Below are 27,498 nucleotides of genomic sequence, written 5' to 3' on the forward strand. Positions count from 1 at the left end.
CCAACCAGTGCCCTTCCACTGATCCCCTCCTTCGACCCACCCTCTGACGACCCCTTCTCCCGCATGGGCCCCAGCTATGCCTGCCTCTTCGTAGGATATGTGGAACAGTCCATCTTCCGCAGCTACACTGGCACCACCCCCCACCTTTTCCTCTGCTACATCGATGACTGTATCGGCGCTGCCTCGTGCTCCCACGAGGAGGTTGAACATTTCATCCACTTTACCAACACCTTCCACCCCGACCTCAAATTTACCTGGACCGTCTCAGACTCCTCCCTCCCCTTCCTAGACCTCTCCATTTCTATCTTGGGTGACCGAATCAACACGGACATTTACTATAAACCGACTGATTCCCACAGCTACCTAGACTACACCTCCTCCCACCCTGCCCCCTGTAAAAACGCCATCCCATATTCCCAATTCCTTCATCTCCACCGCATCTGCTCCCAGGAGGACCATAAGACCATACCCAGTTCCAATACCGTACAACCCAGATGGCATCCTTCTTCAAAGACTGCAATTTCCCCCCAGACATGATCGACGATACCCTCCACCGCATCTCCTCCACTTCCCGCTCCTCTGCCCTTGAGCCCCGCCCCTCCAATCGCCACCAGGACAGAACCCCATTGGTCCTCACCTACCACCCCACCAACCTCCATATACATTGTATCATCCGTCGTCATTTCCGCCACCTCCAAACGGACCCCACCACCAAGGATATATTTCCCTTCCCTCCCCTATCAGTGTTCTGAAAAGACCACTCCTTCTGTAACTCCCTCGTCAGGTCCACACCCCCCACCAACCCAACCTCCACTCCCGGCACCTTCCCCTTAAACCGCAAGAAATGCAAAACTTGCGCCCACACCTCCCCCCTTACTTCCCTCCAAGGCACCAAGGGATCCTTCCATATCCGTCACAAATTCACCTGACTCTCCACACACACCATTTACTGCATCTGCTGCACCCGATGTGGCCTCCTCTATATTGGGGAGACAGGCCGCCTACTTGCGGAACGTTTCAGAGAACACCTCTGGGACACCCGCACCAACCAACACTGTGGCTCAACACTTCAACTCCACCAAGGACATGCAGGTCCTTAGACTCCTCCATCGCCAGACCATAGCAACACGATGGCTGGAGGAAGAGCGCCTCATCTTCCGCCTGGGAACCCTCCAACCACACGGGATGAACTCAGATTTCTCCAGTTTCCTCATTTCCCCTCCCCCCACCTTGTCTCAGTCCCATCCCTCGAACTCAGCACCACCTTCCTAACCTGCAATCTTCTTCCTGACCTCTCCGCCCCCAACCCCACTCCGGCCTATCACCCTCATCTTAACCTCCTTCCATCTGTCGCCTTTCCAACGTCCCTCCCCCAAGTCCCTCCTCCCTACCTTTTATCTTAGCCTGCTGGACACAATTTCGTCATTCCTGAAGAAGGGCTCATGCCCGAAACGTCGATTCTCCTGCTCCTTGGAGCTGCCTGACCTGCTGCGCTTTTCCCTGAACACATTTTCAGCTCTGATCTCCAGCATCTGCAGTCCTCACTTTCCCCCCGTTATAGGAAAAGGGGCAGGGAAGTGGCCGTGAGGAACATCAGATCAACCATGATCATATTGAATGGCAGAACAGACTTGAAGGCCCAAATGGCCAACTCCTGTTCCTATTTCTTATGGTCTTTGGTTTAATGGAGAGAATACTGAAAGAAGGATGTTACAAAATTAGACCAATCACCAAATGTATGTTACGATCCAGCTAGTGGACCAATAAGTTTGATTTTCAAAGTAAACAAAGTGTAAGATCCAGAGGACTTAATAAGAGAATAGAACTGTGAGATTTTATGATTTGAACAAACAACAATAATCTTCATTATATAATTTTAGAGCAGTAACAAAATTTACAACACTTATCTAACTTATTATGAACATCTGGAATTCACATTTGGGAAACAGATGGCTCAAACACTAAACACGATTGAGGCTGATCTCACAGATTTCTCAGTAACATGTCTCCCCACTCCAGACATTAATGACATGGTGGGTCATCGACTGTAATTAAACTTCACAAGGGATCGCAATTCTTCACTTTTGCCAACCTCCATCATTGACCACCTCCCAGCTGTTCTGATTGACCACCCTTTGGTCTAAGCTCCACTGCATTCCAAAACTGCATCCCCTAATCACTCACAAGCATAACTCCAGCGCCTCACCTACAGTTGGCTTCACCGAGTCTGTCCGGCCTCAGGTTGCTTCCCCCACCTCCAATCTTTCTGATTTGCATCAGACAAATACTTTTGTGAGCTTCTCAAACCCCGCTCTCTCAGCTGCAGTGAAGGTGCTTTCTCAGCACCTCAGAACTTCTTCTGAATCCTGATTCTAAAATGGAGCCACCTACTTATTCCTCAAGCCACTTCCTGAGTTCTAATAGTACAGAGCCAGCCTACTGCTACTGACTCTTCAGTAAGTCCCCTACAATGAACCTGTGCAGTTTCACTGTTTTCCCAGCAGTACTAATTGCAGCACTCCGAACACAGAGTCTGATTCTACCTTTAGACTCATAGAGTCATAGAGATGTACAGCATGGAAACAGACCATTCGGTCCAATCTGTCCACGCTGACCAGATATCCCAACCCAATCTAGTCCCACCTGCCAGGACCCAGCCCATATCCCTCCAAATCCTTCCTATTCATATATCCATCCAAATGCCTCTTAAATGTTGCAATTGTACCAGTCTCTACCACATCCTCTGGCAGCTCATTCCATACACATACCACCCTCTGTGTGAAAAAGTTGCCCCTTAGGTCTCTTTTATATCTTTCCCTTCTCATCCTAAACCTATGCCCCTCTAGTTCTGGACTCCCTGACACCAGGGAAAACATCCTATCCATGCCCCTCATAATTTTGTAAACCTCTATAAAGTCACCCCTCAGCCTCCGATGCTCCAGGGAAAACAGCCCCAGCCTGTTCAGCCTCTCCCTATAGCTCCAACCCTGGCAACATCCTTGTAGATCTTTTCTGAACCCTTTCAAGTTTCCCAACATCTTTCCGATAGGAAGGAGACCAGGATTGCACGTAATATTCCAACAGTGGCCTAACCAACAACCTGTACAGCCGCAACATGACCTCCCAACTCCTGTACTCAATACTCTGACCAATAAAGGAAAGCATATCAAATGCCTTCTTCACTATCCTATCCACCTGCAACTCCACTTTCAAGGAGCTATGAACCTGCACTCCAAGATCTCTCTGTGTTCTCTATGTTGTTCTTTGTTGTTCTCTATGTCTTTTCCAAATAACTGTCCTTTGAACTCCTCTGCAGTGCCTCCCAAACTGTGCATAAGATCATAAAACCATAAACCTAGGAGCAGAAATAGGCCATTCAGCCCATTGAGTCGGCCATTCCATGAGATCATTGCCAAAACAACCCCCAACCACTCCCTTTCCGACATGACCACCCTCGGCCTCCTCCATTGCCAAAACAAACCACAGCTCCTATTGGAGGAACAACACCTCATCTTCCCCCTGGGCAGCCTATAGCCTGGAGGACTCAACACTGAGTTCTCCAATTTCAAATAACTTCCTTCTCCATCCCCTGACTCCCTTCCCAGCCCCTCCCTCTCCCTTCCACTGCTCCCTGCCATCAACTGGATTCATTCTGCCCATTGACCAACCAGGTCATACCCTCTACCTGTCTTCACCTGTCCCCACTTCACCACCCTGGCCCCGCCAGCCCCTTTATCTGCAGCTCCTCCCTCCCAACCATCCTGAAGAAGGGTTACACCCAGAACATCGACTTCTCTAGCTCCTGGCTTGCATGTTCTTCCAGCCTCCTGCCTGTCTACATTGGAATCCAGCATCTGCAGTTTTTTTTGTCTCATTCCATGAGACCCTGGCTGATCTGATAATACTCAACTTCACTTCCCTGCCTTTTCCCTATAACCCTTGAGTAAAGATCTGCCCAGCTCAACATATCCTCAATGACCTTACCTTGACAGCCCATAGCGGTAAAACATTTCACAAATTCACTCTCCTCGGAGAGGAATAATCCCCCACATCAATATCTTAGAGTGCAAACCCTTATTCTGAGATGATCCATTCTGGCCAAGACTCTCCTACAAGGTACAACTTACTCAAGCACCCCTCATAAGACCCTCATTACCCAGGGACTGTCTGGGGGACTGTCTCCAATGTCAGAACATTATGTATCGGCTGTAACCTGTCAAGTCCTGAAAAAGGGTTTACACCCAAAACATTGACATCTCCCCCTCCTGATGTTGCCTGGCTTGCTGCGTTCTTCCAGCCTCCTGCTTGTCTACCTTGGATTGAAGTATCTGCAAATTTTTTTTGTCATTAACATAACTGGCCTGGAGCTACCTGTCTTTCTGTCTCCTTGCCTTTTTAAATAAAGATATTAGATTGGCAGCTTTCCAATCTGAGACTGTTCCAGAATCTAAGCGTTTCTGGGAGATTAGTGCCAGAGCATCCATTAGCTCTGTAGCTATTCCCGAGAATATCTCAGGACACATCCCATCACGCCCAGAGCAGTTATCAGTCTTCACCCCCATTCGTTTCACTATCTCTTTTTCTTCCCCTCCTTTTGCATGTTGATTATTTATTAATTTTGGAATGCTATTAGTGTCTTCTATTACAAAAACTGATGGAAAGTATTCATTCAACTCCTCCGCCATTTCCTGGTTGGCCAGTATTATTTCTCCAGACTCTTTCTCTGAGGGTCCTATGCTCACTTTGGCTTCCCTTTTCCTTTTTATCTATCCAAAAACATCTTGCTGTTTATCTTGGCATTACTTTCAAGCTTTTTGACTGACTAACTTGTTGGAAACCTTTCAATAAGCCACTTATCAATTGCTAGGTAGAACTAGCAATTCTTGGAAATGTCTGACCCATAAATGTTATGATCGCTTCTTCAGTTCAAAAAAGTGATATACCCATTATCGCCAACATTCATGACTAATCCCCGTGGGCGCAGAGTAAATCCATCAGCTTCTTCCTCTGGAGAGACAGTAACCCATCCCCAATCATAGAAGTCCTATGTAGAAAAGGAAACCAAGGGTTCCCCTTGTCCTTACCTACCATCCCAACCAGTATCCACATCCAGAAGATCATCAACCGCCATTTCCAACACCTCCAGCGAGATGCCACCACCAGACACATATTCCCTTCCTGAATCCTGACGAAGGGCTCCTGCCCAAAATGTTGATTTTCCTGCTCCTTGGATGCTGCCTGACCTGCTGTGCTTTTCCAGCCCCACCTTCTTCAGGGCACCATTCACTTCAGGTCACCTTGGTTTACTCTTCCTTCACTCCCATCATCAACACCACCACCACTCCCCCCGTCCCCACTCCTCTTCCCAACAGCCCCACGGCACTTTCCTCTGCAGCTACTGAAGGTGTAACACCTGGTCATTTACCTTCTCCCTCCTCAGAATCCAAGTTCTCAACCATAACTTCCAGGTAAACCAGCACTTTACCTTTCCTCTCCCCACTGCGTTCACTGCTCACAATGTGCTCTCCTCTACATTGGGGAAACGATGTGCAAACCAGGTAACCACTTCATAGAACATCCATGTTCGCCCCATAAAAAAAAGACCCTGAGCTTCCATTTGCCTGCCACTTTAACACTCCATTCTGTTTCCTGGCCAACATCTCTGTCTCAGGCTTGCTGCAGTGTTCCAGTGGAAGCTGGAAGAGCAACACCTCATTTTTGGCTTGGGGACCCTGCAGCCCTCTGGACTTACTATGGAATTCACTAATTTTAGGGCCTGATCTCTCCCATGTCTTAGCCCCCAACCCCACACACCAGGCCTTGTTATCACATAGTCTGCCATTACACACTACATGTTGTTAGCCACTAACAGTCTCCATTAACAGCACTTCACCCTCTTAGCTAGATTGTTATCCACTCCATTGTTCATCCAACTATTCTTCTGTCTCTTTGGGCTGTACCCCACCTATTGTTTATTCCTTATCCTCTTCCCCCACCCAATCTTCAACATATAAACCAACATTTTCCTTGTTATTATCAGTTCTGAGGAATGGTCACTGGACCCGAAACATTAACTCTAATTTCTCATTACAGATGCTGCCAGACCTGCTGAGCTTTTCAAGAACTTGTTTTTGTATAGAATTCCTACATTTGGCTCTTCAAGTCCACAATGCCCCTCTGAAGAGCATCCCACGCAGATACATGCACCTACCTCCCCCCTATTCCTGTAAAACTGCATTTCCATGGCCAATCCACCTAGCCTGCACATCCCTGGATACTGTGGGCAATTTAGGATGGCCAATCCACCCTAACCTGAATTCATGCTGTTTTTCCTGTGCTCACAGAGTAAGTCCCAGAAAGCAATCATTTCTGTAGCACAAGTAGAGTGGACGACAGTAGCTGCAGATCCTGTGCCTTTGGAACTTTTGGGGGTGAAATGATACCTACCAAATTGATCAGCTGTTCCAGTCGTTCACAGGTCAGAGGCAGAATCCAGATCAAGGCATTCACACACTGAGAGCAGGCACTGAGATCTGAAACCAGCACAAACATATACTCATACATTACCCCATTTAATTCAGTGTTTCAGAACACCATGCCTGCATGAGCACAGTGGCTACACAGGCAGTGCCCTGGTTTGACATCTTACCTGGCTGATGGCACCTCCAACAATGCAGCACTCCCTTGGGAATGCATACATCAATCAGCCTGGGTCACCTGTACATGTCTGAGGCCAGAGGCTTTAAATTTACAACTGATGGACAAATGGCAGCTCGGGTGATGAGCACTCAGCCACTGAATCTCTCTGCTGAAAATTAATCATCATTAATTAAAATTTAAAAACCTTTCTCTAGTTTCTGGTCCCATTATCACCCCTTTTCTGAGGCATTGAAGATAAGATCGCGTTTAATATGTGGGAGGTTTTTAAAGAGAGGTTGATTAGAGTGCAAGACAGACATGTTCCTGTGAAAATGAGGGGTAGAAATGGCAAAATTAGGGAACCATGGATGACAGGTGAAATTGTGAGACTAGCTAAGAGGAAAAATCAAGCATCCATAAGGTCTAGATGACGGAATACAAAAGAAGCTTTGGAAGAATATTGGGCATGAAAAGAGGAATTAAGAGGGCTAAAAGGGGTCCTGAGATATCTTTAGCAAACAGAGTTAAGGAAAACCCCAAAGCCTTTTATTCATTTATAAGGAGCAAGAGGGTAACTAGAGAAAGGGTTGACCCACTCAAGGACAGAGGAAAGTTATGTGTGGAGTCAGAGAAAATGAGTGAGATTCTTAACTAGTACTTTGTGTTGGTATTCACCAAGGAGAGGGACATGATGGATGTTGAGGTTAGGGATAGATGTTTGATTACTCTAGGTCAAGTTGGCATAAGGAGGGAGGAAGTGTTGGGTATTATAAAAGGCATTAAGGCAGACAAGTCCCCAGGTCCTCAGGTTACTGAGGGAAACAAGAGAGGAAACAGCTTGGGCTTTAATGGATATCTTTGCAGCATCCTTGAACATGGACTAGATAAATGCTAATGTTGTCCCCTTGTTTAAGAAGGCAGCAGGGAAGGTTGCAATGCAGGTCAATAGAGTGGTCAAAAAGGCATACGCAAGCTTTCCTTCATTGGACAGGGTATTGAGTACAAGAGTTGGCAGGTCATGTTACAGTTGTATAAGACTTCGGTTGGGTCACATTTGGAATACTGCATAAACTTCTGGTCACCACATTACCAGAAGAATGTGGATGCTTTGGAGAGGGTGCAGAGGAGGTGCTCGAGGATGTTGCCTGATATGGAGGATGCTAGCAATGAAGAGAGTTTGAGTAGATTAGGATTATTTTCGTTAGAAAGACAGAGGTTGAGGGGGACCTGATTGAAGTCTACAAAATCATGAGAGGTATAGACAGGGTGGATAGCAAGAAGCTTTTTCCCAAAGTGGGGGACTCAATTATTAGGAGTCACGAGTTGAAAGTGAGAGGGGAAAGGTTTAGGGGAGATATGTGTGGAGGGTGGTAGGTGTCTGGAACGCATTGCCAGCAGAGGTAGTAGAGGTGTGCACTATAGCGTCATTTAAGATGTATTTGGACAGATACATGAGTGAGCAGGGAGCAGAGGGATACAGATCCTTAGAAAATAGGCGAGATGTTTCAAAAGAGGATCTGGATTGGCGCTGGCTTGGAGGGCCAAAGGACCTGTTCCCGTGCTGTAATTTTCTTTGTTCTTTATTATCATCTCTTTTGTCATTAAATCTCTCCTACCTTTCACCCCTATTGTGGGCATTCCCGTTAATTCTCTCACACTCCTCTGCTCCCTGTATTTTGCCTGGCTCTGTCTTTGGCTACAGTCTGTTCATCTCTAACATCTCCCAAAACTGAGAAAGGTCTTCAGCCTGAAACTTTATCTTATCCAGACTTTTAATGTGTTGAGAATGGGACCCAGTGGTAATATCACTGGGCTGATAACTGGGAGATTGCTGAGGCACAAGCTCAAATCCAAAAGTGGCAAAGTAAATGAAAACGACAAATAAAATCTGGAATTGAAAGCTGGGTGTCAGTAATGAACCCGTTTAATTCATTAATGACTTTCAGGGAAGGAAATCTGCTGCCCTTATAAGTCTCCCCTAAGTCTACCCCACTTGTAACTCCAGATCCAGAGAAATGTAGTTGACTCTGAAATGCTCTCTGAAGTGGGCGTCAAGAAGCCAATGAGTTCAAGGGCCAATCAATATCACAGAAACTCTACAGTGCGGAAACAGGCCTTTGGACCCAACAAGTCTACACCAACCCTCCGAAGAGTAACCCATCCAGATCCAATCCCCTATTACTCTATATTTATTCCTGACTAATGCCCTTAACATACACATCCTTGAACACTATGGGCAATTTAGCATGGCCAATCCACCCTAACCTGCACATTTTTGGACTGTGGGAGGAAACTGGAGCACCCGGAGGAAACCCACGTGGACATGGGGAGAATGTGCAAACTCCACACAGACAGTTGCCCGAGGCTGGAGTTGAACCCAGGTTCCTGGCACTGAAGCAGCAGTGTTAGCCACTGAGCCACTGAGCCACTGGCTAAAAGTGGTCTTGCCAGAGACATGCGAGTCCCATCAAGAAATAAAGGGGAAAAAAACTGCATAGTACTTTGCAAGTCTTCTCAGAGCCCTTTATAATCACGTTTGTTCTTTTGAGCACAGAAACTTTAATATTTTAATTTACAACACAAATGCTTTAATATATGATTAGATTAGATTATAGAACATAGAACATAGAAGAATACAGCGCAGTACAGGCCCTTTGGCCCTCAATGTTGCGCCGATCCAAGCCCACCTAACCTACGCTAGCCCACTATCCTCCATATGCCTATCCAATGCCCGTTTAAATGCCCATAAAGAGGGAGAGTCCACCACTGCTACTGGCAGGGCATTCCATGAACTCACGACTCGCTGAGTGAAGAACCTACCCCTAACATCAGTCTTATATCTACCCCCCTTAATTTAAAGCTATGCCCCCTTGTAATAGCTGACTCCATACGTGGAAAAAGGTTCTCACTGTCAACCCTATCTAACCCCCTAATCATCTTGTACACCTCTATCAAGTCACCCCTAAACCTTATTTTCTCCAATGAAAACAACCCCAAGTGCCTCAGCCTTACCTCATAGGATCTTCCTACCACACCAGGCAACATCCTGGTAAACTTCCTCTGCACCCGTTCCAGTGCCTCCACATCCTTCCTATAGTATGGCGACCAAAACTGCACACAATATTCCAGATGCGGCCGCACCAGAGTCTTATACAACTGCAGCATGACCTCAGGACTCCGGAACTCAATTCCTCTACCAATAAAAGCCAGTACGCCATATGCCTTCTTCACTGCACTATTTACCTGGGTGGCAACTTTCAGAGATCTGTGTACATGGACACCAAGATCCCTCTGCTCTTCCACACTACCAAGTATCCGACCATTAGCCCAGTACCCCATCTTTTTGTTACTCTTACCAAAGTGAATCACCTCACACTTAGCTACATTGAACTCCATTTGCCACCTTTCTGCCCAGCTCTGCAGCTTCTCTATATCCCGCTGTAACCTGCCACATCCTTCCTCACTGTCAACAAGTCGACCGACTTTCGTATCATCCGCAAACTTGCTCACCCAACCTTCTAACCCTTCCTCCAGGTCATTTATAAAAATGACAAACAGCAATGGTCCCAAAACAGATCCTTGCGGAACACCGCTAGTGACGGCACTCCAAGATGAACCTTTGCCATCAACTACTACCCTTTGTCTTCTTCCAGCCAGCCAATTCCTAATCCAAACCTCCAACTCACCCTCAATGCCATATCTCTGTATTTTCTGCAGTAGCCTACCATGGGGGACCTTATCAAACGCCTTACTAAAATCCATATATACCACATCTACCGCTTTCCCCTCATCTACCTCCTTAGTCACCTTCTCAAAGAATTCAATAAGGTTTGTGAGGCATGACCTGCCCTTCACAAAACCATGCTGACTATCCTTGATCACATTATTCTTATCCAGATGTGCATAAATCCTATCCCTTACAATTCTCTCTAAGACTTTGCCCACAACAGAAGTGAGACTCACTGGCCTATAGTTACTAGGATTATCCCTACTCCCCTTCTTGAACAAGGGAACCACGTTTGCTAGCCTCCAGTCCTCTGGCACTACTCCTGTAGACAAAGAGGACACAAAAATCAAGGCCAATGGCACTGCAATCTCCTCCCTTGCTTCCCAGAGAATCCTAGGATAAATGCCATCAGGCCCAGGGGACTTATCTATTTTCACCCTTGCCAGAATTTCCAACACCTCTTCTCTACATATCTCAAAGCCATCCATTCTACTTATTCGTGCCTTAGTATTCATATCGACAACAATGTCCTGTTCCTGAGTGAATTAGATTCCCTACAGTGTGGAAACAGGCCCTTCGGCCCAACTAGTCCACACCAACCCTCCGAAGAGTAACCCACCCAGACCCATTTCCCTCTGATTAACGCACCTAACACTACGGTCAATTTAGTATGGCCAATCCACCTGACCTACACATCTTTGGACTGTGGGGGGAAACCGATGCACCCGGTGGAAACCCACGCAGACATGGGGAGAACGTGCAAACTCCACACAGACAGTCACTCGAGGCTGGAATCAAACCTGGGACCTTGGTGCTGTGAGGCAGCAGTGCTAACCACTGAGCCACTGTGCCGCTCCATATGTTACATGCTTTTAAATTTTCTTCTTGAATTGACCACTGTACCTGCATGGAGCTACCAAAAGATGGCTGGAGTAAGAGATTGTCTTGTGAGGAGTATTTGAGTGGTGCTGGAAAAGGCACAGCAGGTCAGGCAGCAACTGAGGAGCAGGAGAGTTGACATTTCAGGCAGGACCCTTCATCAGGACTGGGGGAGGGGCAAGGGAGCTGAGAAATAAATACGGTGAGGGGGGGTGGGGCTGGGGAAAAGGTAGGTGGGATAGTGAGAGGTGATTGCAGGTAGGAGGTGATTTTGATAGGTTGGTGAGAAGGGCGGAGTGGATAGGTGGTAAGATAGATGGACAGGCAGGTCAGGTCAAGAGAGTGGTGCCGAGTGGGAGGATTGGATCTAGGTTGGGGTGGGGGGTTTTGGAAACTGGTGAGTTCAATGTTGAGACCGTGTGATCGTAAGCTCCCGAGGTGGAAGATGAGGTGTTCCTCTTCCAGTTTGCGGGTGGCCTTGTTCAGGCAGTAGAAGAGGCCCAGAATAGACACGGCATCGGGGGAGTGGGAGGGGGAGTTGAAATGGATGGCCACCAGAAGGTGGGGTTGGTTGGTGCGTACAGACCAGAGATGTTCCCTGAACCAGTTCCCGAGTCTGTACTCAGTCTCTTCGATGTATAGGAGACCACCTTGAGAGTAATGGATGGAGTAAATGAGGTTCAAAGATATGCAAGTGAATCTGTGCTGGAGGAATATTGTGACGAGTATTGAATGGACCAGGCCTATGTAAGCCAGAACATAGAAGAAGAGGTGATCTCATAGGAATGTTCAAAGGGATAGCTGGGTAGATACTGGGTGGCGTGTAATGGAGAGTTGACTGAGGGATTTGTATCATAGAATCCCTACAGTTTGGAAGCAGGCCATTCGGTCCACCAAGTTCACACCATCCCACATGGCCTGTCCTACCCGACCCCGGTAACCCTGCATTTCCCATGGTTAATCCATCTAACCTGCAAACCCCTGGACACTATGGCCAATCAAACATGACCAATACACCTAATCTGTACATCTTTGGACTGTGGGAGGAAACTGTAGAACCCAGAGTTTTCCACAGAGACATGGGGAGAATGCAAAATTCCATATAGGCAGACACCCGAGGGCGAAATTAACCCCATGTCCCTTGTCTTGTGAGGTAGCAGTACGAACTACCAAAGCACCATGTTGCCATTAATGGGGTTGCAAGGATATTTTTGGGTGGTGGGTAATAGAATGAAGCTCCTGGTAAATGAAGGAGGGCAGAGTGAGGGTATTGGAGTGTGCTGGAATGTACAGTGTTGGTATTGGGACATCTTCAAGGTTATTTTGGGGTGACAGATGAGCTTGAGGTAAAACAGACACAAACCAATCGGACTGAGGGCTTAGTATAAAATATCTGATACTGACCAATCAGAGCGGCGATGGCTTGTTGTGCTATACCAAGCAGCCTATCGGGATTCCAGTGAGGGAAGATTACAGCCACAGGGTGAGCATGGGAAATGGGGAGTGTAGACAGACTCGAAACATCACCCATTCCTGCTTGTTCACATGTCATTAAGAAGGTTCTGTCTCCCATTTTGGATGGTTCTGGTGCCAGAGACTGAAAGCGAAATCCCAACAAATTTAGCATCGACGATACTCCCGGGATTCCAATGATATTTGCAGTCAACTTCACTGTGACATTGTCTGTGGCGAAATGGAAAGATGATCAGAATGAGAAGATGCCAGTTGATTCAATCATTGTTGTACAGTCATTACTACTCACACACTGCCCCTCACACACAGACACACTCCTCACTGCCACTCACACACTGCCACTTACACACAGACACACTCCCCATGGCACTCACACACAGACACACTCCCCACTGCCACTCACACACAGACACACTCCCCACTGACACTTACACACAGACACACTCCCCACTGCCACTCACACACAGACACTCTCCCCACTGACACTTACACACAGACACACTCCCCACTGACACTTACACACAGACACACTCCCCACTGCCCCTCACACACAGACACACTCCCCACTGACACTTACACACAGACACACTCCCCACTGCCCCTCACACACAGACACACACCCCACTGCCACTCACACACAGACACTGTCCCCACTGTCACTTACACACAGGCACACTCCCCACTGCCATTCACACACAGACACTCTCCCCACTGCCCCTCACACACAGACACACTCCCCACTGCCATTCACACACAGACACTCTCCCCACTGACACTCACACACAGACACACTCCCCACTGACACTTACACACAGACACACTCCCCACTGCCACTCACACACAGACACTCTCCCCACTGCCCCTCACACACAGACACACTCCCCACTGACACTTACACACAGACACACTCCCCACTGCCCCTCACACACAGACACACTCCCCACTGCCATTCACACACAGACACTCTCCCCACTGACACTCACACACAGACACACTCCCCACTGACACTTACACACAGACACACTCCCCACTGCCACTTACACACAGACACACTCCCCACTGTCACTTACACACAGACACACTCCCCACTGCCCCTCACACACAGACACACACCCCACTGCCACTCACACACAGACACACTCCCCACTGCCACTCACACACAGACACTCTCCCCACTGCCCCTCACACACAGACACACTCCCCACTGACACTTACACACAGACACACTCCCCACTGACACTTACACACAGACACACTCCCCACTGACACTTACACACAGACACACTCCCCACTGACACTTACACACAGACACACTCCCCACTGCCACTCACACACAGACACACTCCCCACTGCCACTCACACACAGACACTCTCCCCACTGCCCCTCACACACAGACACACTCCCCACTGACACTTACACACAGACACACTCCCCACTGCCACTCACACACAGACACACTCCCCACTGCCACTCACACACAGACACTCTCCCCACTGCCCCTCACACACAGACACACTCCCCACTGCCACTCACACACAGACACACTCCCCACTGCCACTCACACACAGACACACTCCCCACTGTCCCTCACACACAGACACACTCCCCACTGCCACTCACACACAGACACACTCCCCACTGCCACTCACACACAGACACACTCCCCACTGTCACTTACACACAGACACACTCCCCACTGCCACTCACACACAGACACTCTCCCCACTGCCCCTCACACACAGACACACTCCCCACTGCCACTCACACACAGACACACTCCCCACTGCCCCTCACACACAGACACACTCCCCACTGTCACTTACACACAGACACACTCCCCACTGCCACTCACACACAGACACACTCCCCACTGCCCCTCACACACAGACACACTCCCCACTGTCACTTACACACAGACACACTCCCCACTGTCACTTACACACAGACACACTCCCCACTGTCACTTACACACAGACACTGTCCCCACTGCCACTCACACACAGACACACACCCCACTGTCACTCACACACAGACACACTCCCCACTGCCCCTCACACACAGACACACTCCCCACTGCCATTTACACACAGACACACTCCCCACTGCCACTCACACACAGACACACTCCCCACTGCCACTTACACACAGACACACTCCCCACTGTCACTTACACACAGACACTGTCCCCACTGCCACTTACACACAGACACACTCCCCACTGCCACTTACACACAGACACACTCCCCACTGCCCCTCACACACAGACACACTCCCCACTGCCACTTACACACAGACACTCTCCCCACTGCCACTCACACACAGACACACTCCCCACTGCCACTTACACACAGACACACTCCCCACTGACACTTACACACAGACACTCTCCCCACTGTCACTTACACACAGACACTCTCCCCACTGTCACTTACACACAGACACTCTCCCCACTGTCACTTACACACAGACACACTCCCCACTGCCCCTCACACACAGACACACTCCCCACTGCCCCTCACACACAGACACACTCCCCACTGTCACTTACACACAGACACACTCCCCACTGCCACTCACACACAGACACACTCCCCACTGCCACTTACACACAGACACACTCCCCACTGCCATTTACACACAGACACACTCCCCACTGTCACTTACACACAGACACACTCCCCACTGTCACTTACACACAGACACACTCCCCACTGCCACTCACACACAGACACACTCCCCACTGCCACTTACACACAGACACACTCCCCACTGCCATTTACACACAGACACACTCCCCACTGTCACTCACACACAGACACTCTCCCCACTGCCCCTCACACACAGACACACTCCCCACTGTCACTCACACACAGACACACTCCCCACTGACACTTACACACAGACACACTCCCCACTGCCACTCACACACAGACACACTCCCCACTGACACTTACACACAGACACACTCCCCACTGCCACTCACACACAGACACACTCCCCACTGCCACTTACACACAGACACACTCCCCACTGACACTTACACACAGACACACTCCCCACTGTCACTTACACACAGACACACTCCCCACTGTCACTTACACACAGACACACTCCCCACTGCCACTCACACACAGACACACTCCCCACTGCCCCTCACACACAGACACTCTCCCCACTGACACTTACACACAGACACACTCCCCACTGACACTTACACACAGACACTCTCCCCACTGACACTTACACACAGACACACTCCCCACTGCCACTTACACACAGACACACTCCCCACTGTCACTTACACACAGACACTGTCCCCACTGCCACTTACACACAGACACACTCCCCACTGCCCCTCACACACAGACACACTCCCCACTGCCACTTACACACAGACACACTCCCCACTGACACTTACACACAGACACTCTCCCCACTGCCACTCACACACAGACACACTCCCCACTGCCACTTACACACAGACACACTCCCCACTGACACTTACACACAGACACTCTCCCCACTGTCACTTACACACAGACACTCTCCCCACTGTCACTTACACACAGACACTCTCCCCACTGTCACTTACACACAGACACACTCCCCACTGCCCCTCACACACAGACACACTCCCCACTGCCCCTCACACACAGACACACTCCCCACTGTCACTTACACACAGACACACTCCCCACTGCCACTCACACACAGACACACTCCCCACTGCCACTTACACACAGACACACTCCCCACTGCCACTCACACACAGACACTCTCCCCACTGCCCCTCACACACAGACACACTCCCCACTGCCACTCACACACAGACACTGTCCCCACTGCCACTCACACACAGACACTCTCCCCACTGTCACTTACACACAGACACACTCCCCACTGCCATTTACACACAGACACACTCCCCACTGTCACTTACACACAGACACTCTCCCCACTGCCCCTCACACACAGACACACTCCCCACTGCCATTTACACACAGACACACTCCCCACTGTCACTCACACACAGACACTCTCCCCACTGCCCCTCACACACAGACACACTCCCCACTGACACTTACACACAGACACACTCCCCACTGTCACTCACACACAGACACTCTCCCCACTGACACTTACACACAGACACACTCCCCACTGTCACTCACACACAGACACTCTCCCCACTGCCCCTCACACACAGACACACTCCCCACTGTCACTCACACACAGACACACTCCCCACTGACACTTACACACAGACACACTCCCCACTGCCACTCACACACAGACACACTCCCCACTGACACTTACACACAGACACACTCCCCACTGCCACTCACACACAGACACACTCCCCACTGCCACTTACACACAGACACACTCCCCACTGACACTTACACACAGACACACTCCCCACTGTCACTTACACACAGACACACTCCCCACTGTCACTTACACACAGACACACTCCCCACTGCCACTCACACACAGACACACTCCCCACTGCCCCTCACACACAGACACTCTCCCCACTGACACTTACACACAGACACACTCCCCACTGACACTTACACACAGACACTCTCCCCACTGACACTTACACACAGACACACTCCCCACTGTCACTTACACACAGACACACTCCCCACTGACACTTACACACAGACACACTCCCTACTGCCACTCACACACTGCCCCTCACACACAGACACACTCCCCACTGACACTTACACACAGACAGTCTCCCCACTGTCACTTACACACAGACACACTCCCCACTGCCCCTCACACACAGACACACTCCCCACTGCCCCTCACACACAGACACACTCCCCACTGACACTTACACACAGACACACTCCCCACTGCCCCTCACACACAGACACACTCCCCACTGCCCCTCACACACAGACACACTCCCCACTGACACTTACACACAGACACACACTCCCCACTGCCACTTACACACAGACACACTCCCCACTGCCACTCACACACAGACACACTCCCCACTGTCACTTACACACAGACACACTCCCCACTGCCACTTACACACAGACACACTCCCCACTGCCACTCACACACAGACACACTCCCCACTGCCCCTCACACACTGCCACTTACACACAGACACACTCCCCACTGCCACTCACACACAGACACACTCCCCACTGTCACTTACACACAGACACACTCCCCACTGCCACTTACACACAGACACACTCCCCACTGCCACTTACACACAGACACACTCCCCACTGCCACTCACACACTGCCACTTACACACAGACACACTCCCCACTGACACTTACACACAGACACACTCCCCACTGACACTTACACACAGACACACTCCCCACTGCCACTCACACACTGCCACTTACACACAGACACACTCCCCACTGACACTTACACACAGACACACTCCCCACTGCCACTCACACACAGACACACTCCCCACTGCCATTCACACACAGACACTCTCCCCACTGCCCCTCACACACAGACACACTCCCCACTGCCCCTCACACACAGACACACTCCCCACTGACACTTACACACAGACACACTCCCCACTGCCACTCACACACTGCCACTTACACACAGACACACACCCCACTGCCATTCACACACAGACACTCTCCCCACTGCCCCTCACACACAGACACACTCCCCACTGCCCCTCACACACAGACACTCTCCCCACTGTCACTTACACACAGACACACTCCCCACTGCCACTCACACACAGACACTGTCCCCACTGTCACTTACACACAGACACACTCCCCACTGCCCCTCACACACAGACACACTCCCCACTGACACTTACACACAGACACTCTCCCCACTGCCCCTCACACACAGACACACTCCCCACTGACACTTACACACAGACACTCTCCCCACTGCCCCTCACACACAGACACACTCCCCACTGACACTTACACACAGACACACTCCCCACTGCCACTCACACACAGACACACTCCCCACTGCCATTCACACACAGACACTCTCCCCACTGCCCCTCACACACAGACACACTCCCCACTGCCATTCACACACAGACACACTCCCCACTGCCACTCACACACAGACACACTCCCCACTGCCCCTCACACACTGTCACTTACACACAGACACACTCCCCACTGCCCCTCACACACAGACACACTCCCCACTGACACTTACACACAGACACACTCCCCACTGCCACTCACACACAGACACACTCCCCACTGCCATTCACACACAGACACACTCCCCACTGCCACTCACACACAGACACTGTCCCCACTGACACTCACACACAGACACACACCCCACTGCCCCTCACACACAGACACTCTCCCCACTGCCCCTCACACACAGACACACTCCCCACTGACACTTACACACAGACACACTCCCCACTGACACTTACACACAGACACACTCCCCACTGACACTCACACACAGACACTCTCCCCACTGACACTTACACACAGACACTCTCCCCACTGACACTTACACACAGATACACTCCCCACTGTCCCTCACACACAGATACACTCCCCACTGTCCCTCACACACAGACACACTCCCCACTGCCCCTCACACACAGACACACTCCCCACTGCCACTTACACACAGACACACTCCCCACTGACACTCACACACAGACACTCTCCCCACTGACACTTACACACAGACACTCTCCCCACTGACACTTACACACAGACACACTCCCCACTGCCCCTCACACACAGACACACTCCCCACTGCCACTTACACACAGACACACTCCCCACTGACACTCACACACAGACACTCTCCCCACTGACACTTACACACAGACACTCTCCCCACTGTCACTTACACACAGACACACTCCCCACTGACACTCACACACAGACACACTCCCCACTGCCACTTACACACAGACACACTCCCCACTGCCACTCACACACAGACACTGTCCCCACTGTCACTTACACACAGACACACTCCCCACTGCCACTCACACACAGACACACTCCCCACTGCCATTTACACACAGACACACTCCCCACTGACACTTACACACAGACACACTCCCCACTGCCATTTACACACAGACACACTCCCCACTGCCCCTCACACACAGACACACTCCCCACTGCCCCTCACACACAGACACACTCCCCACTGCCATTTACACACAGACACACTCCCCACTGCCACTCACACACAGACACACTCCCCACTGTCCCTCACACACAGACACACTCCCCACTGCCCCTCACACACAGACACACTCCCCACTGCCCCTCACACACAGACACTGTCCCCACTGCCACTTACACACAGACACACTCCCCACTTGCACCCTCACGTTGCACTGTCCTACTGTAACTCACACACTGCCACCCTCCCATTACACTCTCCTAGTGTAACTTACTTTGCCCCCATCCCATTACACTCTCCTACTCCAACACAAACACTGCCACCCTCCATTACACTCTCCTATTGTAACTCACACACTGTCACCCTCCCATTACACTCTCCTACTGTAACTCACACACTGCCCCCTCCCATTACACTCTCCTACTGTAACTCACACACTGCCCCCTCCCATTACACTCTCCTACTGTAACTCACACACTGCCACCCTCCCATTACACTCTCCTACTGTAACTCACACACTGCCACCCTCCCATTACACTCTCCTACTGTAACTCACACACTGCCCCCTCCCATTACACTCTCCTACTGTAACTCACACACTGCCACCCTCCCATTACACTCTCCTACTGTAACTCACACACTGCCCCCTCCCATTACACTCTCCTACTGTAACTCACACACTGCCCCCTCCCATTACACTCTCCTACTGTAACTCACACACTGCCACCCTCCCATTACACTCTCCTACTGTAACTCACACACTGCCACCCTCCCATTACACTCTCCTATTGTAACTCACGCACTGCCACCCTCCTATTACACTCTCCTACTGTAAATCACGCACTGCCCCCTCCCATTACACTCTCCTATTGTAACTCACACACTGCCACCCTCCCATTACACTCTCCTACTGTAACTCACGCACTGCCACCCTCCCATTACACTCTCCTACTGTAACTCACACACTGCCACCCTCCCATTACACTCTCCTATTGTAACTCACACACTGCCCCCTCCTATTACACTCTCCTATTGTAACTCACACACTGCCCCCTCCTATTACACTCTCCTATTGTAACTCACACACTGCCACCCTCCCATTACACTCTCCTACTGTAACTCACACACTGCCCCCTCCTATTACACTCTCCTATTGTAACTCACACACTGCCACCCTCCCATTACACTCTCCTACTCCAACACAAACACTGCCACCCTCCCATTACACTCTCCTACTGTAACTCAGTCACTGCCAACCTCCCATTACACTCTCCTACTGTAACTCAGACACTGCCCCCTCCTATTACACTCTCCTATTGTAACTCACGCACTGCCCCCTCCCATTACACTCTCCTATTGTAACTCACGCACTGCCCCCTCCCATTACACTCTCCTATTGTAACTCACACACTGCCCCCTCCCATTACACTCTCCTATTGTAACTCACACACTGCCACCCTCCCATTACACTCTCCTACTGTAACTCACACACTGCCCCCTCCTATTACACTCTCCTATTGTAACTCACGCACTGCCCCCTCCCATTACACTCTCCTACTGTAACTCACACACTGCCCCCTCCTATTACACTCTCCTATTGTAACTCACACACTGCCCCCTCCCATTACACTCTCCTACTGTAACTCACACACTGTCACCCTCCCATTACACTCTCCTACTGTAACTCACACACTGCCCCCTCCCATTACACTCTCCTACTGTAACTCACACACTGCCACCCTCCCATTACACTCTCCTACTGTAACTCACACACTGTCACCCTCCCATTACACTCTCCTACTGTAACTCACGCACTGCCACCCTCCCATTACACTCTCCTACTGTAACTCACGCACTGCCCCCTCCCATTACACTCTCCTATTGTAACTCACACACTGCCCCCTCCTATTACACTCTCCTATTGTAACTCACGCACTGCCCCCTCCCATTACACTCTCCTACTGTAACTCACACACTGCCACCCTCCGATTACACTCTCCTATTGTAAATCACACACTGCCCCCTCCTATTACAATCTCCTACTGTAACTCATAGACAGCCCCCCTCCCATTACACATCTATTGTAACACACACTGCCCCCCTCCCATTACATTTGCCTTTTGTAACTCACTTTGCCCCCTCCCATTACACTCTCCTACTCCAACACAAACACTGCCAACCTCCCATTACACTCTCCTATTGTAACACTCACTGCCACCCTCCATTACACTCTCCTACTGTAACTCACACACTGCCACCCTCCCATTACACTCACCTATTGTAACTCACTTTGCCCCCTCCCATTACACTCTCCTACTCCAACACAAACACTGCCACCCTCCATTACACTCTCCTATTGTAACTCACACAGTCACCCTCTCATTACACTCTCATGGTGTAACACACACACACTGCTCCTGTCTCACTGCTACTTACATTACACACTAATGTAATACACAGCTACTCTCATTTTACCACAGCACACAGTTACTCTCTCATTTCCATTGACACACTGTTTCTCTTACACTGTCACTAACTTAATGCACCTTAATTCATCATAATTCATGGTTTTTTGGATGTTCCATTCAGCTTCTCGTTTTACTGCTGCGGCAACAAGAAGTAATTTTACAGTTCAGATATGTCAGGCTGTTTCTGGCTCATTTCCAGTCAGTGCTGAGTTATTGCTGTGGTGCCAGAAAGCTGCTACATTTTCCTCAGCCAGTCTTGCTCCTCCCAAACATTCAGAATTAAGAGGTGATCAAACTGAGACGCTTCACATGATGAAAGGATTTGATGTGACAGGTTTAGGACTCTTCTCCGATGGAAGCAAACACAGCTTGTAGGAGCTAGTGACGTCAGAAGGAGCAAAGACTGACTGGCAAAAAGACACAGTATACTGAGCCAATGAAGGCACCCAGCACCTGTCCGGCTGTGTGGTTCATGCAGCCTGTCACATTGAGAACAGGGCAGCTGTTTAATAAAAAACAGACAGTAGTGTTGGGAAACAGCGTTTGGACAGGGTCAAGTTTTTCTGATATTGCAAATCTAAAATTGGGGAATAATTTTAGAACAGTCGACAGACTGATTTAAGATTGTGGCTGCTAATTGAGGGCCAAAAATCCTTCCATATATCCGGTGAGTGCAGGCAGTGTTTCTGCTAATTCCTATTTATTTAGCAGGATGAGGGCTACTCACTGTGTAAGTGCGCAGAGCTCTGCTTCTCTCTCAGCCCTCTGCCTGAGGACAGGTTTGACCCACCATGAATTGGAAGTCACAAGGCAGTCCGCTTCCTGCCTTTGGGGTTTCCAGGGATATAAAGGTAAAGAGCCAGTCGCCAAGAGCTACTGGCCAATCATAAAGCCATCAGCTCCTCAGTCCCAGCAGCCTCACCAGGGGCAATGGCCGCTGCAATGACTGCTGTCAGCCCTAGAACTGCAGCCACTAAATGGAGACCCGAGGAGGAGGTGAGGTGGACCTGCTTGTTAGACCCTGATGAAGTGGGGAATTGCGGGGGTTGGGAGCGTCACTTCGGAGAGAGGGTGGAATTCCAGCAGCAATGTTCTTATCATGAGGGTACGTTAGATGGAGCTGGATCAGGAGGGCACCCATTTCCCCAAAGCCGGCCCATGTGGTATGTGTCCACACTGTTACTGCTACAACATGGGATGAGATCACCAGGGTTACGCCTGGGCCTCCACTGGCCTTGAAAAGGGAAAGATGATGGTGACCATTCCAACCCCTGGGAATCAGGGATAGCTGTAAAATGATAACGTTTCCACTCCTTTGCAGCCGAGTATTTGGACCCACCATTCTCCCGCTGAATCCTGGAGTTGGTTGGAGTGTAGGTGATGTGTAGGGGTTGTGAAGTCGCACCGTTTCTTCAGCAGGGTCAAAGTTTCTCTTTGTATTACTGCACATTACACTGATTTAGCAAGATAAAGACTTTTGATGTGGAGCTACTGTTTCCACAGCAAAGTAAGGATTACACAGTATGTTGTCAGTGCCTGCTCATTTAGCAAGGTAAGAGCTTAATAAAAAGCACCCTCACCAGTTCATAGATCCGAACTGAAAAGATGGAGGAAGTTTATCTTTTGGAAACAGGAACAGCAGTCTTCGAGAGTCACATGCTTACCTCTGTTTGTGGGAGACAGGCGCTTAATCGCTTCTGTCATGAGCAGATGGAGTAGCTTCAACACTGATGACATGGAACCTTGATTTACAATGAGTTCCTCAAGACTTTTCTGCATCTCTAACAGCAGGGCTTCTTGATCTGGAATTAAAGCAGTGGATTACTCATTATGTCTGGAACTGAGGAATCAGGGTTTCTCTCAAGCTGGTGAAACAGTTCAGAACGACACCAATGCTGCAGGGTAACTTTACAAAAACACTCCCCAGGCAGTGACCACTTTATTAGCACAGCAAAGAGTACACCCACCCTGTATATACACAGTACACACACTGAGACAGTACACCCACCCTGTATATACACAGTACACACTGAGACAGTACACCCACCCTGTATATACACAGTACACACTGAGACAGTACACCCACCCTGTATATACACAGTACACACACTGAGACAGTACACACACTCTGTATATACACAGTATACACACTGAGACAGTACACACACTCTGCACATTCACAGTATACACTGAGACAGTACACCCACCCTGTATATACACAGTACACACTGAGACAGTACACTCACCCTGTATATACACAGTACTTACTCAGACAGTATACCCACCCTGTATATACACAGTACACACTGAGACAGTACACCCACCCTGTATATACACAGTACACACTGAGACAGTACACCCACCCTGTATATACACAGTACACACTGAGCCAGTACACCCACCCTGTATATACACAGTACACACTAAGACAGTACACCCACCCTGTATATACACAGTACTCACTGAGACAGTACACACACCCTGTACTTACACAGTACACACACTGGGACAGTACACCCACCTGTATATAAACAATACACACTGAGACAGTACACCCCCCACATATACACAGTACACACTGAGACAGTACACCCACCCTGTACATACACAGTACACACTGAGACAGTACATCCACCCTGTATTTACACAGCATGTACTGAGAGAGTACACCCACCCTGTGCATATACAGTATACACACTGAGACAGTACACCCCTCTGTATAAATACAGTATACACTGAGACACTACACCCACCCTGTACATACACTGTCCACACTGTGACAGTGCACCCACCCTGTTTATACACAGTACACACTGAGACAGTACACCCATCTGTATATATAGTACACACTGAGACAGTACACCCACCCTGTACATACACAGTACACACTGAGACAGTTCACCCACCCTGTACATACACAGTACACACTGACACAGTACACTCACCCTGCACATACACAGTACACACTGAAATAGTACATCCACCCTGTACATACACAGTACACACTGAGACAGTAAACCCACCTTGTATATACACAGTACACACTGAGACAGTACGCCCATGCTATACATACACAGTACACTCTGAAACAGGATACCCACCCTGTACATACACACTACATATTAAGTTAGTACATCCACCCTGTCCAGACACAGTACACACTAAGACAGTACACCCATGCTGTATATACACAGTACACACTGTGACAGTGCACCCACCCTGTTTATACACAGTGCACACTGAGACAGTACACCCATCCTATACATACACTGTACATACTGAGGCAGTCCACTAACCCTGTATGTACACAGTACACAATGAGACAGTACACCCATCTGTATATATAGTACACACTGAGACAGTTCACCCACCTTATAGACAGTACACAGAGACAGTACACCCATCCTGTACTGACAGTACACACTGAGACAGTGCACCCATCCTGTATATACACAGTACACCCTGAGACAGTAAACCCACCTTGTATATACACAGTACACACTGAGACAGTACGCCCATGCTATACATACACAGTACACTCTGAAACAGGATACCCACCCTGTACATACACACTACATATTAAGTTAGTACATCCACCCTGTCCAGACACAGTACACACTAAGACAGTACACCCATGCTGTATATACACAGTACACACTGTGACAGTGCACCCACCCTGTTTATACACAGTGCACACTGAGACAGTACACCCATCCTGTACATACACTGTACATACTGAGGCAGTCCACTAACCCTGTATGTACACAGTACACAATGAGACAGTACACCCATCTGTATATATAGTACACACTGAGACAGTTCACCCACCTTATAGACAGTACACAGAGACAGTACACCCATCCTGTACTGACAGTACACACTGAGACAGTGCACCCATCCTGTATATACACAGTACACCCTCCCTGTATATACACAGTACACACTGAGGCAGTCCACTAACCCTGTATGTACACAGTACACAATGAGACAGTACACCCATCTGTATATATAGTACACACTGAGACAGTTCACCCACCTTATAGACAGTACACAGAGACAGTACACCCATCCTGTACTGACAGTACACACTGAGACAGTGCACCCATCCTGTTTACACACGGTATGCACTAAGACACTACACATTCTATACACACATAGTAGACACTGAGATAATGCACTGAAGTTACACAAAGCAGTACACGTTGACAGAGTACACAACCTTGTATATATGCAATACACATAGAGACAGTACACCTCATGTACTAGGAATGGTCATAGGATAGCTGATACCATTGTGATAAAGGCTGACCAGAAATGGTTTGATGTCTGAATGGGTTAAGTGTAAATTTGTAAATCCCTATCAGAGCAATGAAGAGGTGCTGGGTCAGAATACTTCACTATCTTAATGACACGTTAAATGTTCTACATGAATTATATTGTGTCAAACAGAAAGAGAGCAAATGGGGGGTCAGTGTGAGTCTCTGTGTACAACATATACACTGAGTGGTGTAATGAGTCAAAATGTACTACTGTACATAAACACAGGCAGGGTGTACATTCTCAATGCAATGCATTTGCACAGGGTGGCTGCTGAATCTCAGTGCATACTGTATATGCATAGACTGGATGTACTGTCTCTGCACATGTTTACTGGGTGGGTGCAATGTCTCAATGTCTGATATATTTGCGCAGTGGAATTAGATGTACTGCCTCAGTGCTTACCATGTATGTACAGGGTGGGTATACTGTCTCAGTGCTTACCATGTGTGTACAGAGTGGGTGTACTGTCTCAGTGTGTACTGTGTATGTACAGGGTGGGTGTACTCTCTCAGTGTGTACTGGGTATATATGGGGGGGTGTACTATCTCAGTGTGCATTGTTTATATACAGGGTGGGTGTACTGTCTCAGTGTGTACTGTGTTTATACAAGATGGGTGTACTCTCTCAGTGTGTACTGTGTATATATGAGGGGGTGCACTGTCTCAGTGTGTATTGTTTATATACAGGGTGGGTGTACTGTCTCAGTGCTTACCATGTATGTACAGGGTGGGAGTACTGTCTTAGTGTGTACAGTGTATATACAGGGTAGGTGTACTGTCTCAGTGTGTATTGTTTATATACAGGGTGGGTGTACTGCCTCAATGTGTACTGTGTAT

The 27,498-nt window shown here is 49.2% G+C and overlaps 1 protein-coding gene across 1 annotated transcript in view; it reads right to left on the bottom strand.

Moving 5' to 3' along the window:
- LOC140469626 (uncharacterized) overlaps nt 1–27,498 on the bottom strand; it is a 321,689-nt gene that overhangs the window by 27,687 nt on the left and 266,504 nt on the right. Inside the window, exons 5-7 of the mRNA XM_072566310.1 lie at nt 24,007–24,144; nt 12,650–12,928; nt 6,448–6,533 (exon numbers count right to left, since the gene is read on the bottom strand). Coding sequence (XP_072422411.1) covers nt 6,448–6,533; nt 12,650–12,928; nt 24,007–24,144 — 503 coding nt within the window. The remainder of the gene's footprint in view (nt 1–6,447; nt 6,534–12,649; nt 12,929–24,006; nt 24,145–27,498) is intronic.

This window comes from Chiloscyllium punctatum, chromosome 49, assembly GCF_047496795.1.
Source record: "Chiloscyllium punctatum isolate Juve2018m chromosome 49, sChiPun1.3, whole genome shotgun sequence".
NCBI classification, from domain to species: domain Eukaryota; kingdom Metazoa; phylum Chordata; class Chondrichthyes; order Orectolobiformes; family Hemiscylliidae; genus Chiloscyllium; species Chiloscyllium punctatum.